Below are 26,671 nucleotides of genomic sequence, written 5' to 3'. Positions count from 1 at the left end.
TGGATAGAGGACAGCAATAAGTTATGAGCATTACAAACGTAATCAGTTGAAAAGGAAGCTGATTAGCTGCTGTAAATATGCCATTATGTACATTGAAAAAAAGAAAACAAAACTGAACAGTCTAATCAACAGCCAATCAAGTGTGAAATGTGTAAACTTGGAGGCCAACGACAGAAGTCATAACTTCATTTCAGACGTCAGATCCACTTGTTTCCTGCTGTAACTACCATAAACACCGCTCATTACTCTGACTCACACAACTCCAACTCCCATGCATCGGCCAAACAAACTGCAGGCTGAAATGTGGAATGGAGATTGGTGGAGAATGGAAATACGTTCTGCTCGGTGCTTATTGATGATAAACACCCCTGTGCATTGGAATAAGCACTGAGAATGTGAATTAGAAATGGTGTGAGCAGTAGGTTAGGCACTTCACCAAGTGCCAGTGATTTAGCACCACTCAGGGCTTAGTCATTGCTCAGCCTGGCAGTGGTAGACAGAGGGAGGGCAGTTAGCTTTGGCTGTCTGAATCACTGAACACAAACAGGAGGTCACAAGCTCACTAAGGACAGTGAGTTGTGCTTGAAAAGCCCTGGACCCTCGTGTTAGATTTACGTGGCTACGGCTTAAATTATTCCATGAATATTTTGATTAGCATTAGGTTTTTTATTGTTTTTACTCACACTTTAACTTCCCTTTTTTAAATATGAATAAGAAGAAAAGTTCACAAAAGGTTTTCTGAAGCGGACAAAGCTTTTCCTTGAAGTTACGGCTGTTTGAGAAGCAGAAAATAAGCGTGACGGGTTGAAAGACTCAATTTCAGTCCGTACAGCTTTTCCTCTGTTTTGTGGTTGTCACGCTGACCACCAGGAAGGACAGAAATGGACAACGCAAGGACCAACTGACCAAATTACCCTGAATCACACCAGCGGCAGACCAAAAAATCAAAAACAAACACAAAGCAAACCCATAAACAAACAAAAAAGTTAAAAATTTGAGTCCTAAAAATGATTTTTGTACTGGGGATTAGTAAAGATAGAATACCTGCCAAACAAGTAACATGAAGAAAACTCTGTGAGCTGGCCAAATGTCAGCAAACCCTTCTTGTTAACAGGGAGGATTCACACGTACTCGAGTCGTGCTTTGATGCTGAGGTGATCTGCTCACAAGCAAATCAAACTGCATTCATTTAAATGCTCCAGATTTGCCAAAAAATATATCAAGTAAAACATATGACAATATTCAGAGTGAGCTGGTTGCTTGTGCAGCTTGTCATTCAACATCAAAAGAGACGTGAATAATCACCCTGTTAAAAACAAAGGCAGCTGGTCTGGCTCATGCTGACTGATAACTGAAGCTCTGTTAGTTTGTTTTGTCAATGATTGGCTGCAAAGATCCCCTCCCCGGTCACCCAGCGTCATACAGTGCAGTATGCCTTTGGTTTAAAGTTCAGCACCATGGACAGCTCCACATTTCCACTGGTGATTAGGCCGCTCAGGATTCAGATGCTCTGAACCCTCGATTTCCTTAACACGGTTATCTCAGTCATCTATTTATTGTCGCTGGCTCTGAGGGAAGGTGGCCTTAAAGACAGACGATGACCTGAGGAGCAGCACCAATCCCGCCCAATATAAGATAAATAAGGATTACGATCCAAGATGGCGCCGCGTATGGATGCCCTGGTGCTTCAGTGCGTTACTTCTGTCTTGTTTTTGTGCATAACTTCTGTGTCTGGGCACTCCTCTGGATATTCTTACACCAGAGAAGAGCTTCTTAACCACAGGACTACAACACCTGTGGATTTACTTCCAATATTTGTCGCATCCGCGGCAGATTTACTGCAGACTCTGATCAGGAAAGTGAGACGCCGAAAGAGAGGTAAGCGAGCCGGCGCACTCGTGCGTCTGAGGAGACGTGGACTGCGAACTGCTCTTCCTGGGATCTTCCTTTCCAATGTACGATCACTCAGGAATAAGACAGACGAACTGGCCCTGATGAGAAGCATGAACAGAGACTTTGCCTCCTCCTGTGTGTTATGTTTTACGGAGACGTGGCTCTGTGAGGACATCCCGGACAGCGCGCTCAAGCTGGAGGGCTTTCATCTGCTGCGCGCTGACCGGCAGGCCTCTCTCTCTGGTAAGACCAAAGGTGGAGGTGTCTGCTTCTACATTAATAGTGGCTGGTGCACAGATGTAACAGTGATTGCTCAGCACTGCTCTCCCTCTCTGGAATACCTTTTCATTCACTGCAAACCGTTTTATTCTCCGCGGGAGTTTGCTTCATTCATCCTGGCCGCTGTTTACATCCCGCCAGATGCGGATGCGCAGGCAGCTCAGTGCGCACTCGCGGAGCAGATACTGCACATGGAGCGGACATTCCCGGACTCTCTCATCATTGCTCTTGGGGACTTTAACAAAGCCAATCTGAGCCATGAGCTTCCCAAATACAAGCAGTATATTAAATGCCCGACCAGAGAGGAGAGGACATTAGACCACTGTTACAGCACGATCAGCGGGGCCTATCGCGCGGTGCCCCGCGCTTCACTCGGACTTTCTGACCACGTCATGATCCACCTAATCCCCGCGTACAGACAGAGGCTGAAGCTCTCCAAACCTGTCGTGAGGACCAAAAAACTGTGGAGCAACGAGGCTGTGGAGGAGCTTCGCACGTGTTTGGAGTCTACAGACTGGGACACAATGAAGGCTGCTTCTAACAGCTTGGACGAGTTTACGGACACTGTCACCTCCTATATCCACTTCTGTGAGGACAGCATTGTGCCATCACGCACCAGGGTGAGTTATAACAATGACAAACCCTGGTTTACTCCTAAACTCAAAAAGCTGTGGCTGGAAAAGAGTAAGGCGTTCAGAAGCGGAGACAGGGACTGCTACAGAGAGGCCAAGTACAGGTTCACTAAAGAAGTGGACATTGCTAAACATCAGCACTCTGAGAAGATGCAGCAGCAGATCTCAGAGAATGACTCGGCCTCTGTGTGGAAAGGTTTTAGGAATATCACAAACTACAAGCCTAAAACCCCCCACTCCACTGATGACTTGCTCTTGGCCAACACCCTTAACGACTTCTACTGCCGTTTTGACGAGCCATCAGGCAGCCTTCACACCTCCAACGGCCCCAACAATAGAGACACTTTGGACACTCATTCCCCCACCTCTCCCCCCTCCATAGAGCCATCACCACCTTCAATCACTTCACCTACAACACCCCCCTCCTCACCCCACACAAAGGAGGATTTCACACCACCTCCTCCCACCACAACTCTTCATATTCATGAAGCAGGTGTGAGGAAGCAGTTTAAGAGTCTGAATGCTCGAAAAGCTCCCGGCCCAGACGGCGTGTCTCCTGCCACCCTCAGACACTGTGCAAACGAGCTGGCCCCAGTGTTTTCTGGCATTTTCAACTCCTCACTGCAGGCATGTCATGTGCCTGCCTGCTTCAAGTCCTCTACCATAATCCCTGTCCCCAAGAAACCTAGGATCACTGGACTAAATGACTACCGACCCGTGGCTCTGACATCTGTGGTCATGAAGTCATTTGAGCGCCTAGTTCTCTCCCATCTCAGCAGTTTGCATACAGAGCCAACAGGTCTGTAGACGACGCCATCAACATGGCCCTACACTTCATCCTGCAGCATCTGGACTCCCCAGGAACCTACGCCAGGATCCTGTTTGTGGACTTCAGCTCTGCCTTCAACACCATCCTTCCAGACCATCTCCGAGGCAAGCTTTCCCAGATGAATGTGCCTGATCCCATCTGCCGGTGGATCACTGACTTCCTGACGGACAGGAAGCAGCATGTGAGGCTGGGAAAGAATGTCTCGGACTCCCGGACCATCAGCACCGGCTCCCCTCAGGGCTGTGTTCTTTCTCCTCTGCTCTTCTCCCTGTACACCAACTGCTGCACCTCCACCCACCAGTCTGTCAAGCTAATCAAGTTTGCAGATGACACCACCGTTATCGGACTCATCTCGGACGGGGATGAGTCTGCCTACAGGAGGGAGGTTGAACGTCTGGTGTCCTGGTGCAGCCACAACAACCTGGTGCTGAATGCCCAGAAGACAGTGGAGATTATTGTGGACTTCAGGAAGCACACAGCCCCACTCCCCCCCATCATCCTGACTGACACCCCCATCACCTCTGTGGACTCGTTCCGCTTCCTGGGTACCACCATCACCCAGGACCTGAAGTGGGAGCCCACCATCACCTCCGTCATCAAGAAAGCCCAGCAGAGGATGTACTTCCTGAGGCAGCTGAAGAAATTCAACATGCCAACACGGACGATGATGCAATTCTACACCGCAATCATCGAGTCCATCCTCACCTCCTCCATCACCGTGTGGTACGCTGGAGCCACTATCAGGGACAAACAGAGACTGCAGCGTGTTGTGCGCTCTGCTGAGAAGGTGATTGGCTGCAGACTCCCATCTCTGCAGGACCTGTACACCTCCAGGACACTGGGGCGTGCAGCTCGGATCTCAGCTGACCCTTCTCACCCTGGACACAGTCTGTTTGACCTGCTCCCCTCAGGCAGGAGGCTCCGGTCCATTCGCACCAGAACCTCTCGCCATAAGAACAGTTTCTTCCCCTCTGCTGTTGGACACATGAACAATAACCGTATGACTGTTCCCACCACTAACACATGACCCTACGCTGTGTTCACTGCATCATTCCATGTTTGGCACTGATCACCACCTGCACTCATGTATATATCATGTATATATCTATCCACTTAGCACTTTTAATTCTTATTCTTATTTTTATTTTCATGTCTATTTAAGCGTAATTTATGACAGTATGTTTGCACTGAAGCACCGCAGCAATTTCCTAATGTTGTAAACCTGCTCAACATTTGGCAATAAAACCCTTTCTGATTCTTTCTGATTCTGATTACTCTGAACTCTGAATCATGCAAAGCTGCTCAGGCAGAGTAGCATATAAAATGTGGACTTGAATAAGAGCCTAAAGGAGGTAAGAGGATATAGAAAAAATACTTTTACTTTAAAGTAAAAATTAAAAGAAAATGGAGAGGCGAAGCTGAAGACTAAGATGAAAATTATAACATTTATAGGTGAAAAACTCTCAATAATCATCGGCCAGTGCAAAGGTGAAGCAGTAACAATTAAAAAATTTCATTTAGCTGGATTTGACAAGTTTAGTCTCTCTTGGTAACTTTGATGCAGTTTGACTCACTAGGTTGGCGTGCCCTCCACAGCAGAGTGTTAGCATGAAGAAGTGTTTTTGGATAGGGATTTCTCTGGGAAAGGGCCAAGGTCCACCTCTGAATAGCAAACATACACTTACACAACAAAATACTGCAGGCGTACTAAATATTCTCTGGGTGTTACGCTTATGCCTAACATGACACACGAGTGTCGAGTTAAGCATCGTGACAAAGATGATGTGAAAATGTTTTTTTACACGTGAGAGCCGGGTTCGAATCAACAAGCTGAAGAACTCTGCCTGTTTGGAAACCTGGTCACGACCTCTCTGGTGGTTGTGAAACCTCTTATTAATGCACACTGAGTCACACTCAGGAATAACAAAATGCAGAAGTTAGCCTGAAGAATAACATCCAGAATCCGCAGCTGATGTAGAATGTGATATTTCTCTTTCCTTGAAATAGTTCAATTTAATAAGCTCTATAAGTCTATGTCTTAATGCAACCCTCCTAAAAATCATTCTTAAACTCGACTTTGTCTATTTCACACACATTAATTTGCCAGCACTCCCTGTCGCTCGGTCTTACCCTCTTCATTGAGGTTGAGGTTTTGCAGACTTTTGTTCAGGTTGCGGGCAGTGGTAGCAGTTCGGATGTTGGTGTAGGAGTTGACTGATCGTAAGCGAGGGATGGCCGGGCTGTCCCTCACTGGAGTCAGGTTACCGGGCTCTGAGCATGAAATGCAGAAGCACATTAATCAGATCACAGATTATCCCAAACAGCTCAAAATGATTAGGTTTCCCAGTCTGACCCAACTCAATCATTGTGGGAACTTCATAACCTAAAATAACAACTTAAAAAACTGTTTAAGTGGTTTCGCGTTTCTGACTAAGAACCTTTGAGAATTTTGACTCAAGTCCAAATCTAATTTCTCAGTAAACAGCTGTACACATGTTTGCCATGTACGCGACAACAGTTCTGCCTTAAGATAAGAAAAAAAAAAAAATAGTGATTTGCCATTTCACCTTCTCTTCGTCCTAAATCGAGCCATAAAAAATGGAAACAAGAAATTCAAATAGACTCTACATAAACTCATTCATCCCAGTCGACCCACTCTCCCTGCACACACCTGCATACAGGAGAGGTATGACTTCAGCTTTCAATCCTCTGACCGCTGCTAAATTTGATCTCTTACCACTGATACATAAATATCCTGTAAATTAAGCCCGATCTGTATCACAGGAAACATCAACCTTATTCAAATGATTATAAAAAAGTCATATTCTGGGTCAAGGGTCATTCAGATAATAACACAATGAAAATCTCAAACTAGGTTTTGGCCTACGCGTGTACAAATCCCACATGCTTAAAATCTGACACAGTGACTCTGATTAAAGGAACTGCTGATCACATACCCGCGGTGTTGGCCGGTGACGGCACGGAGTAGTTCTTCTCTTCCTCAATAAACTGGAGGGCAACAGTACAGAAGTTGCTCTCATATTGGACGACCAGGTGACTGAGTGCTACCACCAGCTCCTGCCAAATGCATATGCAAAAAAGACAGCATCAACCATGATGATCGTTCCGTTTGTTTTAGGTGTAAGGTAACAAAGGAGCTAAGTCCTCTAATTCAGATGTTTTTATTGGTTTATTTTTGGATCTTTTACCTGCCACAAAACAAAAAGCAAACGCTACAATCTTCTCTTGCTGTCTTTTCTCAAGACACATTTGTTAGCAACTCTTAAACAAACAGACTTTTTGGGTTTTTGTCTGGTTATCTTGAAATATGAAATGTTGTTTAAAAAAATTAAAATTTCTAGTTTCACAAGTAACAAAGAGCAGCCAAGTGCAGGAACTTATCAATACCCAGCAGGCCACACACAGGCCGTGGATTATTTCATGGAATTAAATCATCTCAAATGCACCAGTACACCAGTGATCTTAGTAGAAGTGTAGTTTAGGGCAGGGATAGCTCAGTAGGTAGAGTGGTGGCCCCATGATCGGAAGGTCGGGGGTTCGATTCCCCTGAACAGCTACCCTGAGGTACCCCTGAGCAAGGTACCGTCCCTACACACTGCTCCCCGGGCGCCCAGTGGCTGCCCACTGCTTCACTGAGTGAATGGGTTAAATGCAGAGAGGGATTTTCCCCATGGGGACCAATAAAGTACACTTTCTTTCGTCTTTCTAGGCCTAGTTTTATGTCCTTCTGCTGTTTTTGCACATTTTTTTAAATTCCCAATTTCTACATTTATCAGTTTGCAACTATATTTTATGCAAGTGTCTGTCTGCGTGCTGTAGCAACCTTTCGGACCACAGGGCTGCCATCGTTGATGAGCTGGGCCAGCATCATGGCCACGTTGTGGTCGATGGTGGTGGAGTGGTCCGTCCTCTCAGCAGAGTTCCCCACAAACGTCCCCAAAGCAAAGACAGCTGCACACCTCACCTGCAACAGCACAACCCACACAACACCTTAAGCTTTCTCTCCTCCTCGTTCAGTAATGATGTTAAAAGTTAAAAGCTGGCTTCGCTGTGGTTTAGTCTCCACAGTAAACGCTGCAGCTCTAGCTTTCTATTTATTTTTACCTGACAGTGATTTTGGGGTTCGGCCGTTTACCCCGAAAACCAAATATTTCCTCAGCAAACTGATACAAAAATATTTTAATGTCTTGTGGAACCAGTGGGGAAGAGTTTTAGAGGTAATTATAGTTCAATATTCTCTCACTGCACCAGTATGAAATTCAGAGATGCTGGATGCTTCGCTGACCTGTATCACTAACTCATTACTTTTTCTACGCTGCCTCATTGGATTTTTAATCTAAACCTGCTTTGCCCAAAAGGAATTTCCCATCAGGGATCGGATTCACAAACCAAACCTTATTACCACACAAGAATGAATATTTGGTTAGCTTATTTTCCTGTTCTGGCGACAAAAAACACCCAAACCCCAAAAAACACTTTTTTGGATGCGATTAGATTTCAGGACACAGCTGCAGTGATGCTAAAATAAACAGATGTTACTTTGTTGCAGTTTGCTCCAATTAAAGAGGTTCAGCTCAAACAGTTCAGATGAACATTTCATAATTCACTTCAGCAAGAGCTGATTAAAATCAGAAAATCCAAGGTAATCTTTAAGACAATAGTTACAGGAAAATGCAACATGTCATATACACTCACTAGACAATTTGCCTTCAGGACCGTCTTAGCACAGATTCAATGAGGTTATGAAAACATTTCTCAGGGATTTTGTCCACAACGACTTGATAGCATCACATGGCTAAAAAATACACAGTGAGAATCTCCCGCTCCACCACATGCCAAAGTTGTGTTACCGGATCGAGATCAAGTGAATGTAGAGGACATATGAGTGCAGTGAACTCACTGTTATGGTGAGTCAATCTCAGCAGCTCAGCAGTGTCTGAAACACTAAGACCAGCCCGTCCGATACCAGCAATCATGCCACATTCAAAGTTACTTAAATCACATTTCTTTCACATTCTGACACTCACTTCAAACTTCAGCAGGTCGTCTTCACTGTGCCTAATGCCTAAATCTATTTAGTTTCCGCCAAGTGACTGGCTGACTAAATATTTGGGTTAGCAAGCATTTCAAATGGTGTACTTAACAAAGTGAAAGGTGAGTATAGGTTATATAAGAGTTGTTGGATGTTGTCAGAAACGGAACATAAAAGATCCCGACAACAATAAAAAGCAGTCTCGTCTCACAACACAAAGGAAAATAGTCACAAATTTGAATGTCGTGCATTTCAACTGGAAATATATTTTCTGTCTGCAGCACAACTTTAGTTTAGACAAAGCAGGAAAGAAAAAAAACAATTGTATTTTCCCCCAAACCACAATCTTATTCCAAACGAACACGGCTGTTTGAAATTCCAGACCCTACCTTTAATAAATGGAAAACATTGGTTTTGTGTAAATAGACACGAATCAGTACATATAGAATAGAATAGAATAGACTAGGCAGGAATAAATGGTTATGTTGGACGGGAGAGACCTGACAATCAAGCTGGAAATTTTGTGTTTAAGAACATGAATCAACAGATTTGAATTCATGGCTATTTCACAACTGTCACGAGACTGTGTTGAACAAGGAGATATGAGACATCATCCATTCATAAAAAAATAAATTAATTAAATAAAATTAAAACATGTGCTACTAAAGGGGTGCTTTCCTTTTAAAATGGTCTTAGATTAACTTGATAAACATTATTCTGAATGGAGGAGCAGGCGTAGGAGGAATGTTTTTCCTCAGCTCGAGTGAGCTCTGATTGAGGATTTTGTCTGCGTGTTTGTGGGTTGCAGAGCCATGTACGATTTTAGATGCCATCTCAGTTCTGTCCCCTCAGACTTTTGCTTAAACGTAATTAAACTCTTTGCACAGTCACTCACCTCTGTGCATCTTCACCTACTTCCAGAAGCCTCTGTGCATACACGGGCACGTGTTCCCATCTCTTCAGAGTTTTAAAAAAAATTGACTTTAATTCCTGAATTCATTTCCCCAGCTACAACCCAAAAATAAAAGTAGAATATTTTGTTGAATAATTTTATTTCACAGGGTCTTGTCCTCAAAAGAGAACTGCCTGCTTACGATGTGGCTGTGCAACGTGAGCAAAGCAACTATCAAAACACAAATAATGTTTGAATTTAACACAAGGAGAGCTTTAAAACGCAGTAACCTATCTGTGAATGCACAATTTCGCCACAGTTTGATCAGAATCAGTCAGTTGGAGCTTTCAGTGGGCTTGAACAAACCAACAGAACATGTGTGGGTCACAGATGCTGTCTGCAGACCTCAGTTTCAAGCCCACAGCCAAAGCAGCTGTCTGCGCTGGGAAGGACGCCGTTACTGAGCCAGGAACAGATGTTCCCCGTGTGGCTTGTGTGAACAGGGGGCACCGAGTGTCTTGGTGAACTTCAGGGCAAACTCAGACTCACTGTCCCTCTGGTCCACTCATGACCCAGTCAGACAGAAGCCAGCGTGGGCTGGTGTTAAAGATTGAGCGAGTGCACTGAGCAGGGCAGTCCCGCAGAAAACAAACATGCTTTAAACCTTTTCTAACAAACACACTGCATCCCTGAAGTTTTCTCAACTCCACCTGGAGGTGTGCAAAAACGCAGATGTCTGATTCAGTTTTTAAGCTGCTAGCTTCCTAGAACAAAGTCAAAAATAATAATGGTCCGGAGAATTCACACATTGTTTTCTTTCTTTATTATTTCTTACAAAAAACTTTGTTTTTGAGTTTTGTAATGGGAAGTCTGAAGTCTTTTCTTTTTTCCCTGACTGACCACTGATATTACATTTCAAAAGTAAAAAGCCCCAAACTCTTAAAATATTCTCTTTATTTAGCTGCACTCTAGACTATAGTTTTAGTTGAGATGCCTTTTTCTTATACAACTCTTCTAAGACTCGTCCAAATGAAAAACTCAAGCAGAAGTCAAAATATTCTGATGCATGCAGAGACCGATCTGCGTATTCTGCCACCTCGTGGTTCCGATGCTCTTGCAGTGGCAGATTGAGTATCTACAGGTGCTGCTGTGACAGCAGAGGGTCTGCTGGACTCCAGATGTTAGCCAGTGGTCACCAGCTAATGTTTGTCATACAGATTTTGTGTTTAAATGTCACCCAGAAACTGATCTACTGGAATGTCTTGTTTTTTTTCATCAGCACATTAAAAAACGACAACAAACGAGGCTTCTTGGGCTGAATCGTGTAATACGTATTTGCACACTGACCTTTTTAGTCACTAATTCAAGTGAAACAACCTGTGAAATATTCTACTGACAGCAAAAATCCCCCCAACACAAAAAACTAAATGTGAGTGAGAGCTCCTTGAGGCAGTTTGGAGGAAACACAGTTAAACAAACAGCAGCTGGTCAATCATCCTAACTGACACGAGGTTTCACTGGCTGCAGGCCATCAGTTAAACCCTGTCCAGGTTACACTGGTCCGAGCAACTAACAATATGCTTCACAATAAAGTCAGTTAATTGCGTTAATTGATCCACTCGGCACAGCCTCTGAAGAAAGGAAAACTCTTCATGTGTTGGAAAGAAGTTAAGAAATTGCTATTACTACTAACTTTCAGCACTTCCCTTGAATCCTGTGTAGGTCTCTAGCCTGCAACAACAGGTCGACAGGACTTTTACTGAAACTAGAATCAGGGCAGAAGTTTCAAGGTAACATTTCTTAGAACATGAAAATCTGTCTAAAAATCTGGTTTAATTTAAGTTGAAGAACTAAATCTGAAGGTTATGCATATTTTGGAAATTAAGCTGTGCTGCTCTTCCTTTTTCCTCAAACGAACGTCTTAATCATCTCTAAAGACTTTCTTGTATTAGACACAACGCGTGCAACACTTGACGTCTCACCTCTGGAATGGGATCTGAAAGCAGAGTGTAGAGCTTCTCGTGGGCGCTGTCGCGAACCCCACACCAACGCGCCGGGTCAAAGTTCTGCCAGATGCGTCCCAGGCAAATAGCCACCCACTGGCGGAGCAAGGGATGGGGGTCTGACAGCTGCTCCAGGCAGTTTGCTATCAGGTTGCCCTGCAGACAGGCCTCCTGGAGGGGAGAGAAGGAGCGATGAGTGCATGAGATGCACAGATGTGAAGCTTTTGGTTATAAAAGCGGGCGCACCTGCAGATGAGATTTGAGAAAGACTGACAGAACCGTGGGAGCTGAAACAACATCACTGAATTACTCTCATTTGGATTCGTCGTGAGACGCTGGACTGTGGTGGTTAACAATAACCTTCCTGCTAAATCTAATAAAATACAATATCTGCAGTCATCTCGAGCAGCGCACAGGTGTGAAGCTGGGAGAAGACTTGTAGCTCATTAGCCAGTTAATAACCACTAACCTGTAACCTCACACTGTGTGATGGACAAAAAGATGATGAGCTCTGTGGCAGCATGACTTTTTCCTTTCAACCCATTTGGGCTTTAAAAAAAATCATCTGTGAACAAAAGGTAATTGGTTACCTAGCCTGTCTGTGTGTAGTTCAAATGTTCAACAGTACAAGATAAAACTACCCAACCTACAGTGCACGTTCAAACCCTTCATCTCCACAAATGATTCATTGTTATAATACCCAGGACTCTGACGGCGTACTAGACTTTATTCTAAAGCACACGTGGAACATGGAAACGTGTCCGTCACTGTTTTTCACAGTTCAGTTTTAGCGACACTGTTTCTAAGCGTACTTTCTTCTCAACCTTGAAGCCTCGTGACTCTTTGCATCACAGTGCACGGCCTTTTTATCACGTATGATTCATTCCTACCACATCGATGACTCTTATATGTAAAAGTGGGACAATGCTCCTTAGCACTCTCAAACAAGCAGGATTATACGGTGGTACTAATTCATTAACTACCCCACTGGATCTGATCACAGTGTTACAATGTCCGGCAGTAGTAAGAACAGGAATTAAATATTTTGCTGCCTACAAATGGAATTAATTACAAAAGCCTGTGAAGTTACATTGGAAAGTTTTAAAAAGTATATTTATGAGTAGATTTATTCACATGTATAATATAGTGTTGTATAATGTATATGTGGTACTGTTAGACAGGTCTTTCTTTAAAAAGACATCCAGCACTCAGAAAGGATTTAATACTAATATTGCCACTATTATTATTATTAGTAGTAGTAGTAGTAGTAGTAGTAGTAGTATTACATTACATGATTTTTAGATTAATTGAAGATTCTAAATTGCCATTAGCTCCAGGTGTTAGTGATTGTGGTCGCCCATCTGTCACTGTTAGTCATGTGATGGACTGGTTCCCCATCCAGGAAGCCCCACCCCTGCTGAGACCTGCAGGATCCAGCCTCACTGCAACCCTGAAACGGTGAGTGGTCACAGTAGAGTAAAAGGAGGACAGCAATCTTTTGGATCTAGGAAAAAAGTTGGTTGTTCATTTTTTTTGCTTGAATTTTTGGTCTGCATATTTTTTTGCTGCATAACTGCAAATAGCTGACCAACCAGCTGCCTGCATATGATGCGTTTACTAGATCTTTGCATACCCGTGTGATATGCAAAGATCTAGTAAATGTGTCACTTCTCTTGAAAATTCAACCTCTCTTACACACACGAACCGCAATAAACGAGAGGGGGAGAAAATCTTCTTTCGTCTCCAACAAATTGAGGCATCATAACAGCGCATCATTTGTCAGCAGCTACACAGCGTAACCCTCCCCACCCCTAATGTTTCTCATCGTTCTCTCGGCTCTGATGGATCCTCCCAGCTGAACCCAGAGAGCTGGAATATTAAGACACCATGGCTTGGTGACATGTTCGCAACAGCGAAACTGCAGTAATGAGCGCTGTTGTTGAAAGGAAGAGGAATAAATAATGGAGATGTGGAGCAGGCAGAGAGTCTCAGTGTAATGCTGAGGATCATCTATTATTTACACAGACCTGTGAGAGAGGTAGGCGTGCTAAGGACACAGGGATACCGGAGAAGAATGGCTGTTTCTGAGCTTGAGAGCACATACAGCTTTTATGATTTGTCACATTTATATACTGTAATGTCGAGACAGGGAGGAGTAGAGGAGAAATGAATGAGTCAAATAACATTCACAACTAGACAGAAAAATAACCACAGAGACCAGGAGCAGGAGCGAAACGGAATGATGGTGGAATATTTCTTTGTGGAATAGAGTGTCAAGAAGTGCGTGCGTGCGTGTCGACTCCATGAAATGACGAGCTACATCCCTACATCGCACCCCTGGACGTTTTATTAGCGTCAGACACAAAAGGCTTCTGGGATTGAACACCGGACGCCAGCAGCAGGCCGAAGTGACACCTGCGGTGATAAAGTGTCACCGCAGAGGTGGCTGTGGGACGGAAACGGAGATTGCAGAGGTGACTGTGGGTGACAAAACTGTCACATAACCAATATCTCCCAGAAATACACAATAGACGAGAGAGTGATCTTTCAAAGTGACGGCTGGCCCCGAAAGAAGGCGCCGTTCTGTTGAGGGAAGTGAATGAATATGTTCGCCTATTTGGATTTCTAGCAAGCAAACAGACAGCGACGTGTTCAGACATCCTCCTACCTGCCCTGTGGTATAGTTGTTCACTATAACAGCTAAAATGAAGACAGCCATGGTCCGATGCTCAGCCTGAAACAGGGAAAAGGACAGAATTAAGTTTTTACGTCACTTCCACTCTACGTTTCTCGTTTATCTTAAACTAATTTGTTGTGAAGCAGTAAGATAAAGTGGACCTATTATACTTTAATATGCGAGTGGAAAATCTTCATATTAAACAGGGACAAAATTTTAGACAGCAAGGTGAGCAAAATATTCAGGATTCAGACTGCTCAGATTTTTGTGCACCTGGTCGACATTAACTTTCATGGTTTCCTTTTAGAGGCCAGAGATACAGCTCCAAGCAAAGCAACTTCACTGACATTCTCCGCTTGACCGCTTCAATTTATAGGGCTTGACCAGGGTCAAGTTCAATATCAGGTTTCAAGTTAAAGAAGGATAAGAGTCATCACGTGTTCCTCTCATGCCACTACACAGAGGACTGAGTTGACTAAAGATGAAGTTTGGAGATGAGGAACAAACATTTGTCATTAAGAGCTAACTGATTAGCAGTTAGCAAATTATTTTGCCATCAAACATGGATCACGTGACTCTTTCCGGGTCACTTTGCTCTGTGTTTTTGCATATCGATATCAAAACAGTAACATTTTAGATAACTTATAGAAAAAACACAATGAAAAACGTGTCTGATCGTTAGCGCATCGGAACCGTTTCCTAATTTTATAATTGAACTCAGTAAATAAATGTCAATTTCTATAATAACGCAATGTCATGAAAACTCTGAAAAAAGGGAAATGGCGAGAAGTCACAATAAAAAGATGAAACTAATATTATATTGATGGAATTTTCGCTTGTATTAATAACTTATTCCTAAAGACAACAGGCATATTTTTAGTGTTACTACAGACTATTATTGTTTCTTAAGAGGTGGATCCTTCATTTAGGCAGAAAATTTACTAGAGAGACTGAAGAGTTTAAACACTGTTTTCAGAACAAGAACATTAAAGGAGTGAAGTACAGCAGCTGGTTGAGAAATTACATGAAAGGAGTAACACCAGATAAAAAATAACAGAAGTCCACTTCAAGACTCCCAGGTGGAATATTTAAACAGGATTTTGCTTTCTTGATGATGATGGCGGATACTCACAGGCATGTAATTGTCAGCCAACACTGACAGGAAGTACTTGTGCCCATTGTCTTTCACCAGGTCAGCTTGACATGACTGTGGAAACAGAAAGAAGGAGAAGATGGTGGAGACTTCACAGCAGATATATTATGGGGTATGTTTGTTTCTTTCAAGCAGAGCCTCAAAACTTTGCATGAATACTGATTATAAATGTTATTATTGCAGGAGCGTACGGCCCCGAGCAGGGACTAAAATATGAAACATGGCAGAATTGAGATGTAAATCCTAGATTACTCCTAATTATTTCATCAGCGCCAGAAAGCTCTTCCAATGCCACAAGCTGCTTCTGTACTTCAGGGTTTATCATGTTTTTCGTCTGTAACATGAAACAAAGTGACGAGCAGTGAAGCTCGAGATCAAAGTCTGCGTCTGATTCAAACATCTTCAAAAAGTGTCGGAGGAGTTAAATCAGATAAATTATTGTAGGAAACAAGGAAAAAGTTAATTCAAGTAAATGAACCTTTTTCAGTCTATGAAAATAAATATAATAATATAGAATAAACTGGACTTTGAAGTGTGAGAGTGTGATTTTACGTACGCTGTCCACAGCGAGGATTTTAGCCCAGATGAAAACCAGCAGCGGCCGCAGCTCTCTGGCTGAGCTCTGAAGCAGCTTTAACACGTAGGGGAAGATCCCCACGGACAAGGCCTGAAACACAGAACAGGCAAACACGGAGCGCTGGTGTTTATAAAGCTGTATTGATGTTACCGTTATGGGTCAAACTTTGCTGTTGAACCTGACCGTCCAAGTGTGAAGGCCGAGACGCACCTGTGGTTTACAAAAGTCAAGGCGAACACCAGAATGAAAAGTAGCCGAGCACAAGCTGGGAGCCCGAAAGACTTGTTGAAAATACAACCTGGCTTTGGACTTATTTCACCTTCTAGCTAAAAGAACGAGAGATCCTCTTTTCGAGGAGCGTGCTAACAATTTGGCTATTATACAATATCCAATTAAATAAACTATCCAACAGCAAAAACACCATACTTTGGGATTTTAATCTTAAACTTATATTGATCTGAATTACAAATGCTAAATTCTAAAAAGATTTTCACTGGAGGTTTTACAGATGCAGCAGCGTCCTGTTCATAATAAGATAATAATCTGGTGTTATACGTGTAACTAAAAAAAGCATACAGCTGATGGTTTTACATTCAGTCTTCAGATGTATCTGCTTTCTCCTCAGTGACGGGCAGCAGCACCTGACTTTAATCCACTAAAAACACTAATATCCTATTTAAAATATAAATAAATTAACAAAAAAGAAGACAAACTGCTAGCAGCATGCTAACTAGTACAGCCAGGTCCACTGCCCATTTCAAAATGCAAGAAATCTAAACAATAACCTAATATTCAGCTGTCATAGTGTTTTTAAAACCTAAAAAAATTGCATAACAGATATTTTGCACATCCTGACACAAGTCTTAGATTCTTCATTTTTTTCTGTCTTGGATACGTTTACAAAAGTGAATATTGTCGAGCTTTGCAAACCTCTAAATCAGTGAAAACAAACTCAGTTTCATATTTCCTTTTAATAAAGAGATAATGATGTAAGCTATGAGAGGCATGTGTTTAAAGGACACGTGGCGCTCCCTGCCTCCAGTGCTGAGCACAGGATGGAGGGTTGCGATTGTTATTTTTTTAAACATTCATAGCAAAAACGCACCAGACTGACGGCCCAGGGTCCCAAATCCAGAAACCGTCCGAGCAGGTCCAGAGCACGCAGCCGGTGCACCTGACTCAGGAGGACCTGAAAGAGAGCAGAGGTCAAAGGTCGATGCTGCCGCCTCTGAACTGAGAGGAAGTCTAAGATTAAAGTAGCAGGAGGAGGAAGAACAAGAGCAGAAATGTCGTAGAGGTGCAGTAAAACAGGTGGCTCTCCCACCAGTACTGCTAACACACTGGCACCAGATTTCATGAGTGGGCGGCAGGGTGCGTCCTCTTGGCTGCCATGTTATTTGAGATCTTACTGCGATACTGGTACGGGTAAATACCTGATTGGGCTTTTTTTTCCCTGCAGAGAAATTTTGGCAGCCACTTAAGCCCCAAAGGAAAATCCCCTACCCTTTTGAATGATGTAATTGGCATTCTTTTGTTGTTAATTGGGGTTTCATTTGAATTGTTTTTTGTTTTGTTTGTTTTTTACCAAAGAGACAAAAATAACAGGAACATGCACAGATTTCTGTCCAATGAACTCATTGCCGCTGTTGTGTGCTGCGATCATGCTTACTGCCGCGTGCAGTCAGCCCCACAGGCCGATTCTGAGCCAAGAAAAACCCAAAGCAGCAGAGATGCCAAACGGGATCACGATGTAACGGTTTTGGCCAAGTAGAAGTATTTTAAGGACGCAAATGTTAAGCGCTCAAATTGTATGCGTGTATGTTTGGTTGGACTAACATTATGTGCAGTGTGCCACAAAGCCTGTGTGAAGGCTGGACACTGGTCCATCCCCATGTGACCACCCTGCAGTGTGTGTGGGAGCAAGCATATGGAGGAACCCAGGAATACACACCCACACACACACATACATTAAGAAATTTCCAGGGAATCATAATGTATTAATGACTTCCTCCGTGCCTTCGACCCGCAGGGTGTGACCACAGAAACAGATCCGGGAAAGACCGGACCAGGGATGCCTTCAACTCTGAGGAAGTGTGTGGGAACAAGGAAGTGTGTGACGCAGGCGCGTGCTCTGCAGGAAGGAAAAAAGCCACCTGGCAAAAATACTAAAGAAATCCTCCTGATCTCGGTTTAAAGGAAAAAAAAAATCTCATTCCTCATCCAGTCCCCACCCCTTTCCCAATTCTCTATATATTTTTAGATGCATAGTCAGTGTAAAAATGGTCATAGCATGGTGACATCACCCACTAATTAGTGAAGTCTCATAATGAAGCCAGGAACTGAGCAATTTCCCCACCGCCATCTCTTTGGACCCGGACGCGACGAATGAGCAGTAGCTCTAACAGTGAAGTCACGGACACAACACACCCTTGACTATCCTTCCTTAATGACTGTAACAATAACCATAATTCAAAAACGAACTTAATCTTTTCTTCAATGTAACCTAAAACTACTGATTGAGCCCAATAAAGTCATCAGGGCAGTTTCCACAGAGGGCAGAGAGAAAAGAATCCAAGGGTCGTTTTCTGTACGGTGCTAGACAACTGCAAGTCTTTGCACACCCAGGAGTCGCCCCTGCCAGCAGGTTTAAGGCACTCAGAAGCTACAGCCATCTTTAACATTGTTTACAATTAGGCCATGCTTTTGAGGTGCTCAACTTTGGAACAGCCTTCCTTAATGCATCAGTTTGGCCAAATCATTAGTACTTTTTATAGGTCTATGGATGGAAGTTTGTTATTGATTATTGAAATTAATTTACCGATCTAGTATTTAGATTTGATATCTGTCCAATTAGGACTTGAAGAGCTGGATCAGGTTTAGAGATGGCACGATACCACTTTTTTATGTCCGATACCGATACCGATATCATAAATTTGGATATCTGCCGATACCGATATGAATCCGATATGAATCCGATATAGTGTTTTTTAATCAACAAAACTGTTTTTTAAAATATCTTGCTGCATTTTGCAAGCCTGCAAGTTCATACTCAAGTTTAAAACAACAACTACACTAAAGCTATTCTGTTATACCTGTATACAAAAAAAATATTTCATAGTTCAGCAATACTGATCAATCTAATAAACTTAAACCTACACCATCCTCCCTATTCTGGTATTTTAAAGAGTACTTAGCGTAAATATTAAGAAACCTAACTAATAGGGTTCCAACTCCCAGCAACAACAAAAATAAAAAAATAAAAAATAGGGAACCACCCCTCACGCGCCACCTCATGATGCTTAATCGACGTAATCAACCTTAATTTGATGAAGTGTGAAAAAAATGCACAGAAATCAATTATTTTTCAAGAAATATTAAATAGATTCAACATCTTTCTTCAACAAAATTGCAGACTGCACAGATGGTACCTTCCCAAAGGAAAAAGTACTATAGCTTACTAGGGTGTATATATTAGACTTAATAGTCACTATATACAGTAATTGACTTCTATTCATTTTACATCAAATTAAAACTTTGGGTGTCAAATAATTATTTATTAAAAGCTCGACATTTTAAATGAGAATAAGAAAGAAAAGTATGTCTTTGTGCTCCCTTTTCCCTGTTCATCCCCTATCGGCCCCCCTGGCTAAACTTTGCTAGATCCGCCCCTGCACAGTTACCAGCGTCAGCTACGTAGAAAAAGATCCTCGAGTAGAAAGTAATAATAAATACATTCTAACAACAGCTGATCAAGCTTAAACGTTCTGCTGTTGTTCAGCCGCTGGTTTCCTCTTTCTGGTGCAAAGTGGGCCAAAAACAAACAAGACAGACGGACTCGCGACAGAAAAGCCGATCAGCTGATCATTAAGTAGTTTCATGATTGAAGTAGCAGCCGGAGAGCGAGAGGCAGTCGCTTGTTAAGCTTAACGCAGGAATGCTTTACATTCAGAGATGGACTTACACACTTGCTTTACTTCTCTCGGGGATAACTTTGTCGGAGATGAAATGCCAGGTTGCTAGCGAAGCTCCACATGCTATCCAGACCACCGACAGGTCCCGCATGCCACAGCCGCTCTATCACGTGATGCATACTGCTCCGACTGCTAACGTTCTGAGGTGAGTTACGGCGTGTTGCAAGTTTTGTGAGGTGCTTTCGTGATATTTGGGTCATTCTTACTATTCGGTGCCATTTGAGTCCTAATGACATAATATGGTATATTTAGTGTAAAACTTGTCTAATGCTTATTTCTAAACCATTTTCTTGTATGTTTAACCCCCCTCTACCATAGAACACATTGATATATACACAGGATAAATACATTAAAAGTAAATTACTTTTATTTTAGCACAAGTCACTAAAGTACTATGTCCCCAGTCATGCTTGCTCGACTTCAGTTACAAATATAACTTAAAAAAAAAAAAAAAATCTAAATTTTTCATCATTTCTGGATTGGCTTATTTCTAATGTTCCTCATCAAATGTTCTTTTTTATTATTAATGCATGTTTAATACTTAAAATCTTTAAAAAATGTTGTGTCCCTGAATCAACTGTCACCCCTGTTACTCTGATAAGAATTCCATAGAACACATCACCTGATTATTCTTTTAGTCACATGACACTCCCGGATGTAACATATTTTGGAGGGAAAACTTTCAAGAAGAAGACGAGTAAGTACCACTCTTTAATCAACCCTTTTTTCAATGTTTTAGCAAGATTTTGTAATGTGGCAAAGCATAACACGTCCAACCTGTTACGCTTATTAATAGTGGAAACAATTTTTTTTGGTAATTTTTATAATATGGCTAATAAACATGTTAAAAATGGTTCTTAGTGGTCACCATGTACTAGCTTGTTGTTCATCATACTAGTAGTAATGGCTAAGTTTAGCATAAAATCTCCCCCCTGTTACCGTCACCCCTGTTATTGCTATGCACTGTAACATGAAATTTCCTTGCAGATTTTAAAAAGGGACATTGTAGCTTTTAGAAAATGTAAATATTACTATAACTGTGTATTCAAAACAGTTATTAATAGAAAATTGAATGTCCTGTAACAGGGTGGACATTTGGCACGTCATGGGTAAAGACTTTGATTTTAAAAAAGATTATAATATAATATCCTTAGCTGGACCAATACATTTTTCTTATAGGTTGAAAATCCCTCTTTTAGATGAAATGTTAAAATAATTCAAAATTTTGTATTTTTTGATGAAGAGTGATCACACTGAAATGGCACCGAATAGTAGGAATGACTCATTTAATGGATCGGATTACATTTTTTATTTTTCTCCGATATCCGATCCAGTAATTTAGGTCAGTATCGGACCGATACCGATACGTAATATCGGATCGGTCCATCTCTAATCAGGTTACAATGGAACAATTCAGTTTAGCTTGCTTCGTCAGGACTCCAGTTGCTAAGAGGATAGCTAACATAGTATGCAGGAAGCTAACAGCAAGGGTTCAATAGTTAGGAGGTACTTTCCACCTGAAATACTTTCAGCCATGAGGTTTTCCCCCTTTGTTCTCACTCTGGTTATGTTCAGTGTAAAAGTTGGTGGAAACTCTTTGTCACACTTAAAATAACATATTATGTTGAGGTCAACTCAGTCAAATTAACATTATGTTGTTTTAGCTCCACTCAGTGTGTGAGGGGTTGCACTCACAGCGAGACCAACAGTAGGGAAAGGAGAAACAAGCGTAACTAGAAACAGCAGCAGCAAACAATCAAGTACGTTCAGATCATTTATCTGATAGCTGATGTTACGTTACGGAAAAACAAGGTGGTCCGAATCTCTTCCTCACCGTGAGGAATACAGCTTTGTGATTTAACAGGAGATTAATGTCGTCAGACACCGCGGGCGTTGTATCGGAAGTGAAAAAAGTTGGAAAGGAATTTATAGAGTGCTACACAAATAAAATTGTTATTATGATTCCACACAGCCCTAATCATAAGCTCATTTTATGCAAATAAATATCTGAGCAATTCTCTAAACATGCACACACATTAAAGTGCGTGTGCATGTTTACTGGAGCGGCTCATGTGTGCAACAACATGCTTCCCATCCCCTTCGGTGCAGTGAGTAAGCGCTTCCTCTCATGACGCTGTATGTATGAACGTCGACGCACGTTGCGTCACGTTATGATGCACCTGCAGGTATGAATCACTTGGGTGATACATAGAGAAGAAGATTAAAAAAAACAACACGTGTTTGAGTGTGTTGTTGTTACTATAGCGTCACAACTTGGAAACATTGTAACTCCAATAATCCGTCCAGGATGAAGGACTGCTTCCTGGGCTCTGTTGTTCTCCCTTTGCTCATTTCATTAAAGAGCGTTATTGATGGTTTCCTGCCTGTTGCTCATCTTTTTTGTCACTCTTTGCACTTTTCAAATTGAGTCAGATTATATTTTGGCCTTTGACTGTAAATCCTGTAAGAATTCACCCGACTCTTTAGCTTCATTCTTATGCAACTGCATACTTAAATAGGTAGAAAACCTGTTTATGTGCCCATCAATTACATCACGGAGCAGGAAGTAGCCCTCACACTAGATGACATTGCCCTTATGGTGTACAGCTGCAATATGTTGTGTAATCTCAAAGGCTGCTGCTCCTTTCCTCTTATATCCACATCAACAACACACACACACGCTGTACCCGGTGCTCGCCGATCAGTCTGCCTTTTCCTCAGCTTTTAACGGCTCCCGACAGAACTGCTGTATGGACGTGCTGCTGCTGGGAGCGCGCTGAGTCAGCAGAAAATTACCATTCAACACGGACAGCTACTATGCTGTGATATAGCACTACTATGTACTGTGATATAATACAACTGTACAACCCCGCGGGGTGATGGTGGTGGTGGAGGTGGGAAGAGGAAAATGAAGCATATGACCGCAGTTACTCAGCAGCTGATGCACTCTACGAGGACGTGCCCAGATTTCACTCTTGGACCTTTCACTCTCTCCAGAGTGTGGTGGTTTACACGTTCGCCTAACGAGATCCCGGGTTTGATCCTGGGAGGAGACACTGATGCCTCGTTGGATTGTGCCAATCAAAAACTCGGCGCTACCCGCTGTAGCGACCCCTCGTGAAATAAGAGAGGAGCTGCAAGCCGCTTCTACAAAGTTCAGCGCTACAGAAAACACAACATTCATGTCGCAGGTTTTCTTGCAGGCTTGTAAAAAAATAATAATTGGTCTGAAAATAATGAGCTCAATTTGCACGAGGGACGACCTGAAGGTAGGAGTATGTTGTGTAATAAATTAAAAGAGACCTGTTAGCACTGTGACATTTGCAAAACAAAGACTCATACTGATACAGAATTATTATTGCATGTTGAAAGTATAATTGCATTTCATTTCATTTTCTTGTCTTTTTCAAGCATTTTTATCTTCATCTTTTACTTTAGTGTCTCTCTTTTGGTTTGCGATCTCCGTTCCACGTTTTGCATATGAAAGCTGGATTTTTATATCCTTTTCTATAGTTTTCTCGTTATATTTGACTGGTTTATCTGCAATGGCGAGGTGGAGAAAATTAGCGTCTTGCTTTTATGAATTATTATCTACATTTAAATGGAAATGTGGGCACAGAAAGCAGCGCCTCCTTAGCTCGCTTAGTTATTTCAGTGGCCCGAGTTCAGTTCTGTCCCCGGCCATTTGATGGGGACCGTTTGTCCTCAGCAGTTCCAGTCTCATAAAGCTGTGGGTGTGTGTCGAGGTGTGTGTGTGTGCGTCTGTACCTGCAGTACAATTGGGAGCTGCTCAGGTGGGTTTCTGTTCTCTACGCCCATCGTCAACCACACCTGAAACGCTGTCAGCTGCTCTGCGAAGAAAGGACTGTGCTGTGGACACAAGAAGCAATGAAATATTTATCACCATTTCAAATCATTTATTCTGCTTCAGCTTTCTCTCTCTTTCAAATGGACACACACACACACACACACGCTCATAATGAGGTAGTCCTGCAGTTACAAGCCCATCATTTCATAAAAACATGAACATAATGAGCTCAGGAGTGACACCGCACTGCAGTAACAACATAAATCCTGATCTGTCATGATCACCTTCCCCTCTCCTCTCTCTGCTGTCATGGCACATTGTCTGATTGATTGGCTGCTGGCCGCAGAGTTTTCGATCACGCAGAGTGTTTGAATTGCGACAGCCTCGTGTAGACCGCTGATGGATGTCGGGAGGGGAAAATATCAGCGCTTCGTTGTTGGATGGTTACATTAATTTGAGCATAATCAAAGCTTAATAACCCTACACACTCAGATACTGACACAATTGTGAAAAGTAGCGCTGCTTACTTAAAGATGACACCTGTAATGTTACTAAAGTAACTACTTTTTTTCATTTGTTACTGTTGAGACTTTTGACAGACACAGCCATACAGTACTGTGTGTAACAAATGTGTGATACTGTATACCAATGAGCGAATGTGGGTGAAGCTGTCAAAATTAATTAAAAATTAACGTCACAGGCATGTAGTTAAATAACTAGCTGGGTTGTTGCAAGACAAGAAATATGACAAAATGCTGGCTCATCAAATCCCAATAAATTCATACACAACATCATTTTGTCCTGAATTTGGTCTCTGCTTCCTGCTTTGGACCAACATCTTTACACTGACATAAACTTATTACATTTTTAAAAACTGAACACTGATTTTAAATGTGTTGCCTTGATAAAGTAGTTACTGTGATGAATGACACAATTTTCCTTTTTTAGCTGCAAATTACATAAAAGATATTTTAGAAAGATTTATAAAATGCCATGAAATATCAAAAATACATAAAGAAATAAAGTTATTACATAAAGTAACAAAGATGTGGGGCACGAGTGGCATTTTTGGTTCCATATGAAATAAAATATGACTGTTGGGGTGTTTTACAGGTGCTAGAGAGGAGTTAATTAACATGAGCAGAGACTCAATCTACCATAAATAACATTCTCCTTTTTTTTTCTTTACTCAGCTGTGACAAAGCCCAACAAAGAGAGCTAAAGGAGTCAAAGCACATCAGAGAGGAATTAAAGGCTCCTGAAAGACGGAGCAGGCAGATCTGCTTTAGGAGTCCTCAGAGGCTCAATTATAGTGTTGGTAAGTGTTTTTAGCCCAAGTGCAAGAGAAAGTAGGAGGAGGAGTGAGTGTGGAAAACTGCTCCTGGGGGAGCGATGCTCACCTCCCAGGGCCAGGTGGAGAGAAGGTGGAGTTCCCATATAAGAGCCCTAACATGGGAAAAGCTGCTGTGTGTTCTCCATCGTTGTTGCAGAGTCTAGTAACCGTTGGTCGGCTCATTCTTGTTCCCACAGCATTATAAGCAATGATGCTGCAGGATTTTTTACTTTTATGTAAAAGACTGTTATTAATTATAACAATACTAAAAACAGTGTCCTTTCCAGAAGCTCCAGCTGCTAACTTACTGGACGAGCTCCTTAATTTGCAACTATCAGGCAAAGCTGTAATGTCTCGGATCTATAACAAACTGTGCAGTGTAACCCCAGCCCGCGTTGTGGGCCTCAAGTCCACATGAGAGAAGGAGTTGGGTATATCTATGTCAGATGACGTCTGGGACCTTTCTCTGGTAAACTCTACATCACTCTGCGCCCGTCATTCCCTGTTACAATTCAAAGTAGTCCACAGGGCCCACTTATCTAAATCCAAACTAGCTAAGCTTGATCCCACTTTAGACCCTCGCTGTAACAGGTGCGGGTCTGATGATGCCAATCTAACCCACATGTTTTGGACCCGCCCTGCCCTGGCAAATTTTTGGGAGGTGGTTTCCTGCACTTTGAACAAGGCTACTGGCCTGAAACTAGCTGTCAACCCCTACTTGCTCTCTTTGGTACAGCGGGAGAGGATGATAAGTACATTCACGGAGCAAAGCGCAGGGTGCTGTCCTTTGGTTCCCTCTTGGCTAGAAGTGCCATTTTGATGAGGTGGAAAGCTGCTGCCCCGCCCTACTATGGTCGGTGGCTTGCTGATCTCATGTCGTGTCTCAGTCTGGAAAAGATCCACTGCTCCATCCAGAACCAAAAGGGCACATTTGATAAAATTTGGGGTCTCTTTCTGGAAAACTAAACTTCAACTCAATGGATGTTCCAGCTGACTAATGGATCTTCTCCTAAACCCAACCAAGTAGTTTTGTCACATGAGCCTAACAAAGACATTTTGTTGCCAGAACCTAATCAAATCGCTTTGTTGTTTAAACCGAAGTAATTTTGTTTCATAGTCCTGACAAATTCAGTTGTTTAAACCTTCTAAAACACGTTTGTTCCTTTAACCTAACCAAGTAGCTCTGCTGCCAAAACCCAATAAAAGACTTTAGTTGCTTAAACCAATCAAAGCTACAAGATCACAACAATGAAACTGGCCACCTGCAAAGGCCCTGAAAAACATCACTTATGATGTTGTAGGGAAAATACACCAAGACAGTGTTACAGATACGCTGTTGACTCACACAGATACAAAAAACAAAACAAAAAAAGTGTTACGATGACCCATATTTGTTAAGTCATCATCAGCTCAATCAGCTTTTTTGAAGAGCGCTTCCATTACACTCAGCATCTCCATCACGGCCCCCTGCCTCGTCAGTAAATATAACGATAAACAGTCGAGCGGCTGAAAGTGCAGGGCCAGTGCTTTCTGAAACTATTTTTTTATTTGACGCTCATACTTGAGTTATT

General features: G+C 42.3%; 1 protein-coding gene across 4 annotated transcripts in view; it reads right to left on the bottom strand.

The window, feature by feature from the left end:
- The window catches only part of rptor (regulatory associated protein of MTOR, complex 1), a 208,250-nt gene that overhangs the window by 44,639 nt on the left and 136,940 nt on the right, over positions 1 to 26,671 (bottom strand). For all 4 annotated transcript variants that reach the window (XM_085278008.1, XM_085278009.1, XM_085278006.1 and 1 more), the window contains 9 exons: positions 23,728 to 23,829; positions 17,094 to 17,177; positions 15,968 to 16,078; positions 15,391 to 15,465; positions 14,250 to 14,315; positions 11,561 to 11,752; positions 7,478 to 7,618; positions 6,591 to 6,711; positions 5,764 to 5,904 (listed from right to left, as the gene is read on the bottom strand). In XM_085278008.1, coding sequence (XP_085134134.1) covers positions 5,764 to 5,904; positions 6,591 to 6,711; positions 7,478 to 7,618; positions 11,561 to 11,752; positions 14,250 to 14,315; positions 15,391 to 15,465; positions 15,968 to 16,078; positions 17,094 to 17,177; positions 23,728 to 23,829 — 1,033 coding nt within the window. The remainder of the gene's footprint in view (positions 1 to 5,763; positions 5,905 to 6,590; positions 6,712 to 7,477; positions 7,619 to 11,560; positions 11,753 to 14,249; positions 14,316 to 15,390; positions 15,466 to 15,967; positions 16,079 to 17,093; positions 17,178 to 23,727; positions 23,830 to 26,671) is intronic.

Source organism: Mchenga conophoros, linkage group LG6, assembly GCF_057382185.1.
Source record: "Mchenga conophoros isolate Kocher_MC1m ecotype Shallow Benthic linkage group LG6, M_conophoros_male_GT1.1, whole genome shotgun sequence".
Lineage (NCBI taxonomy): Eukaryota > Metazoa > Chordata > Actinopteri > Cichliformes > Cichlidae > Mchenga > Mchenga conophoros.
The sequence above is the reverse complement of the archived record's forward strand: the minus strand, read 5'-3'. Positions and strand labels throughout refer to the sequence as shown.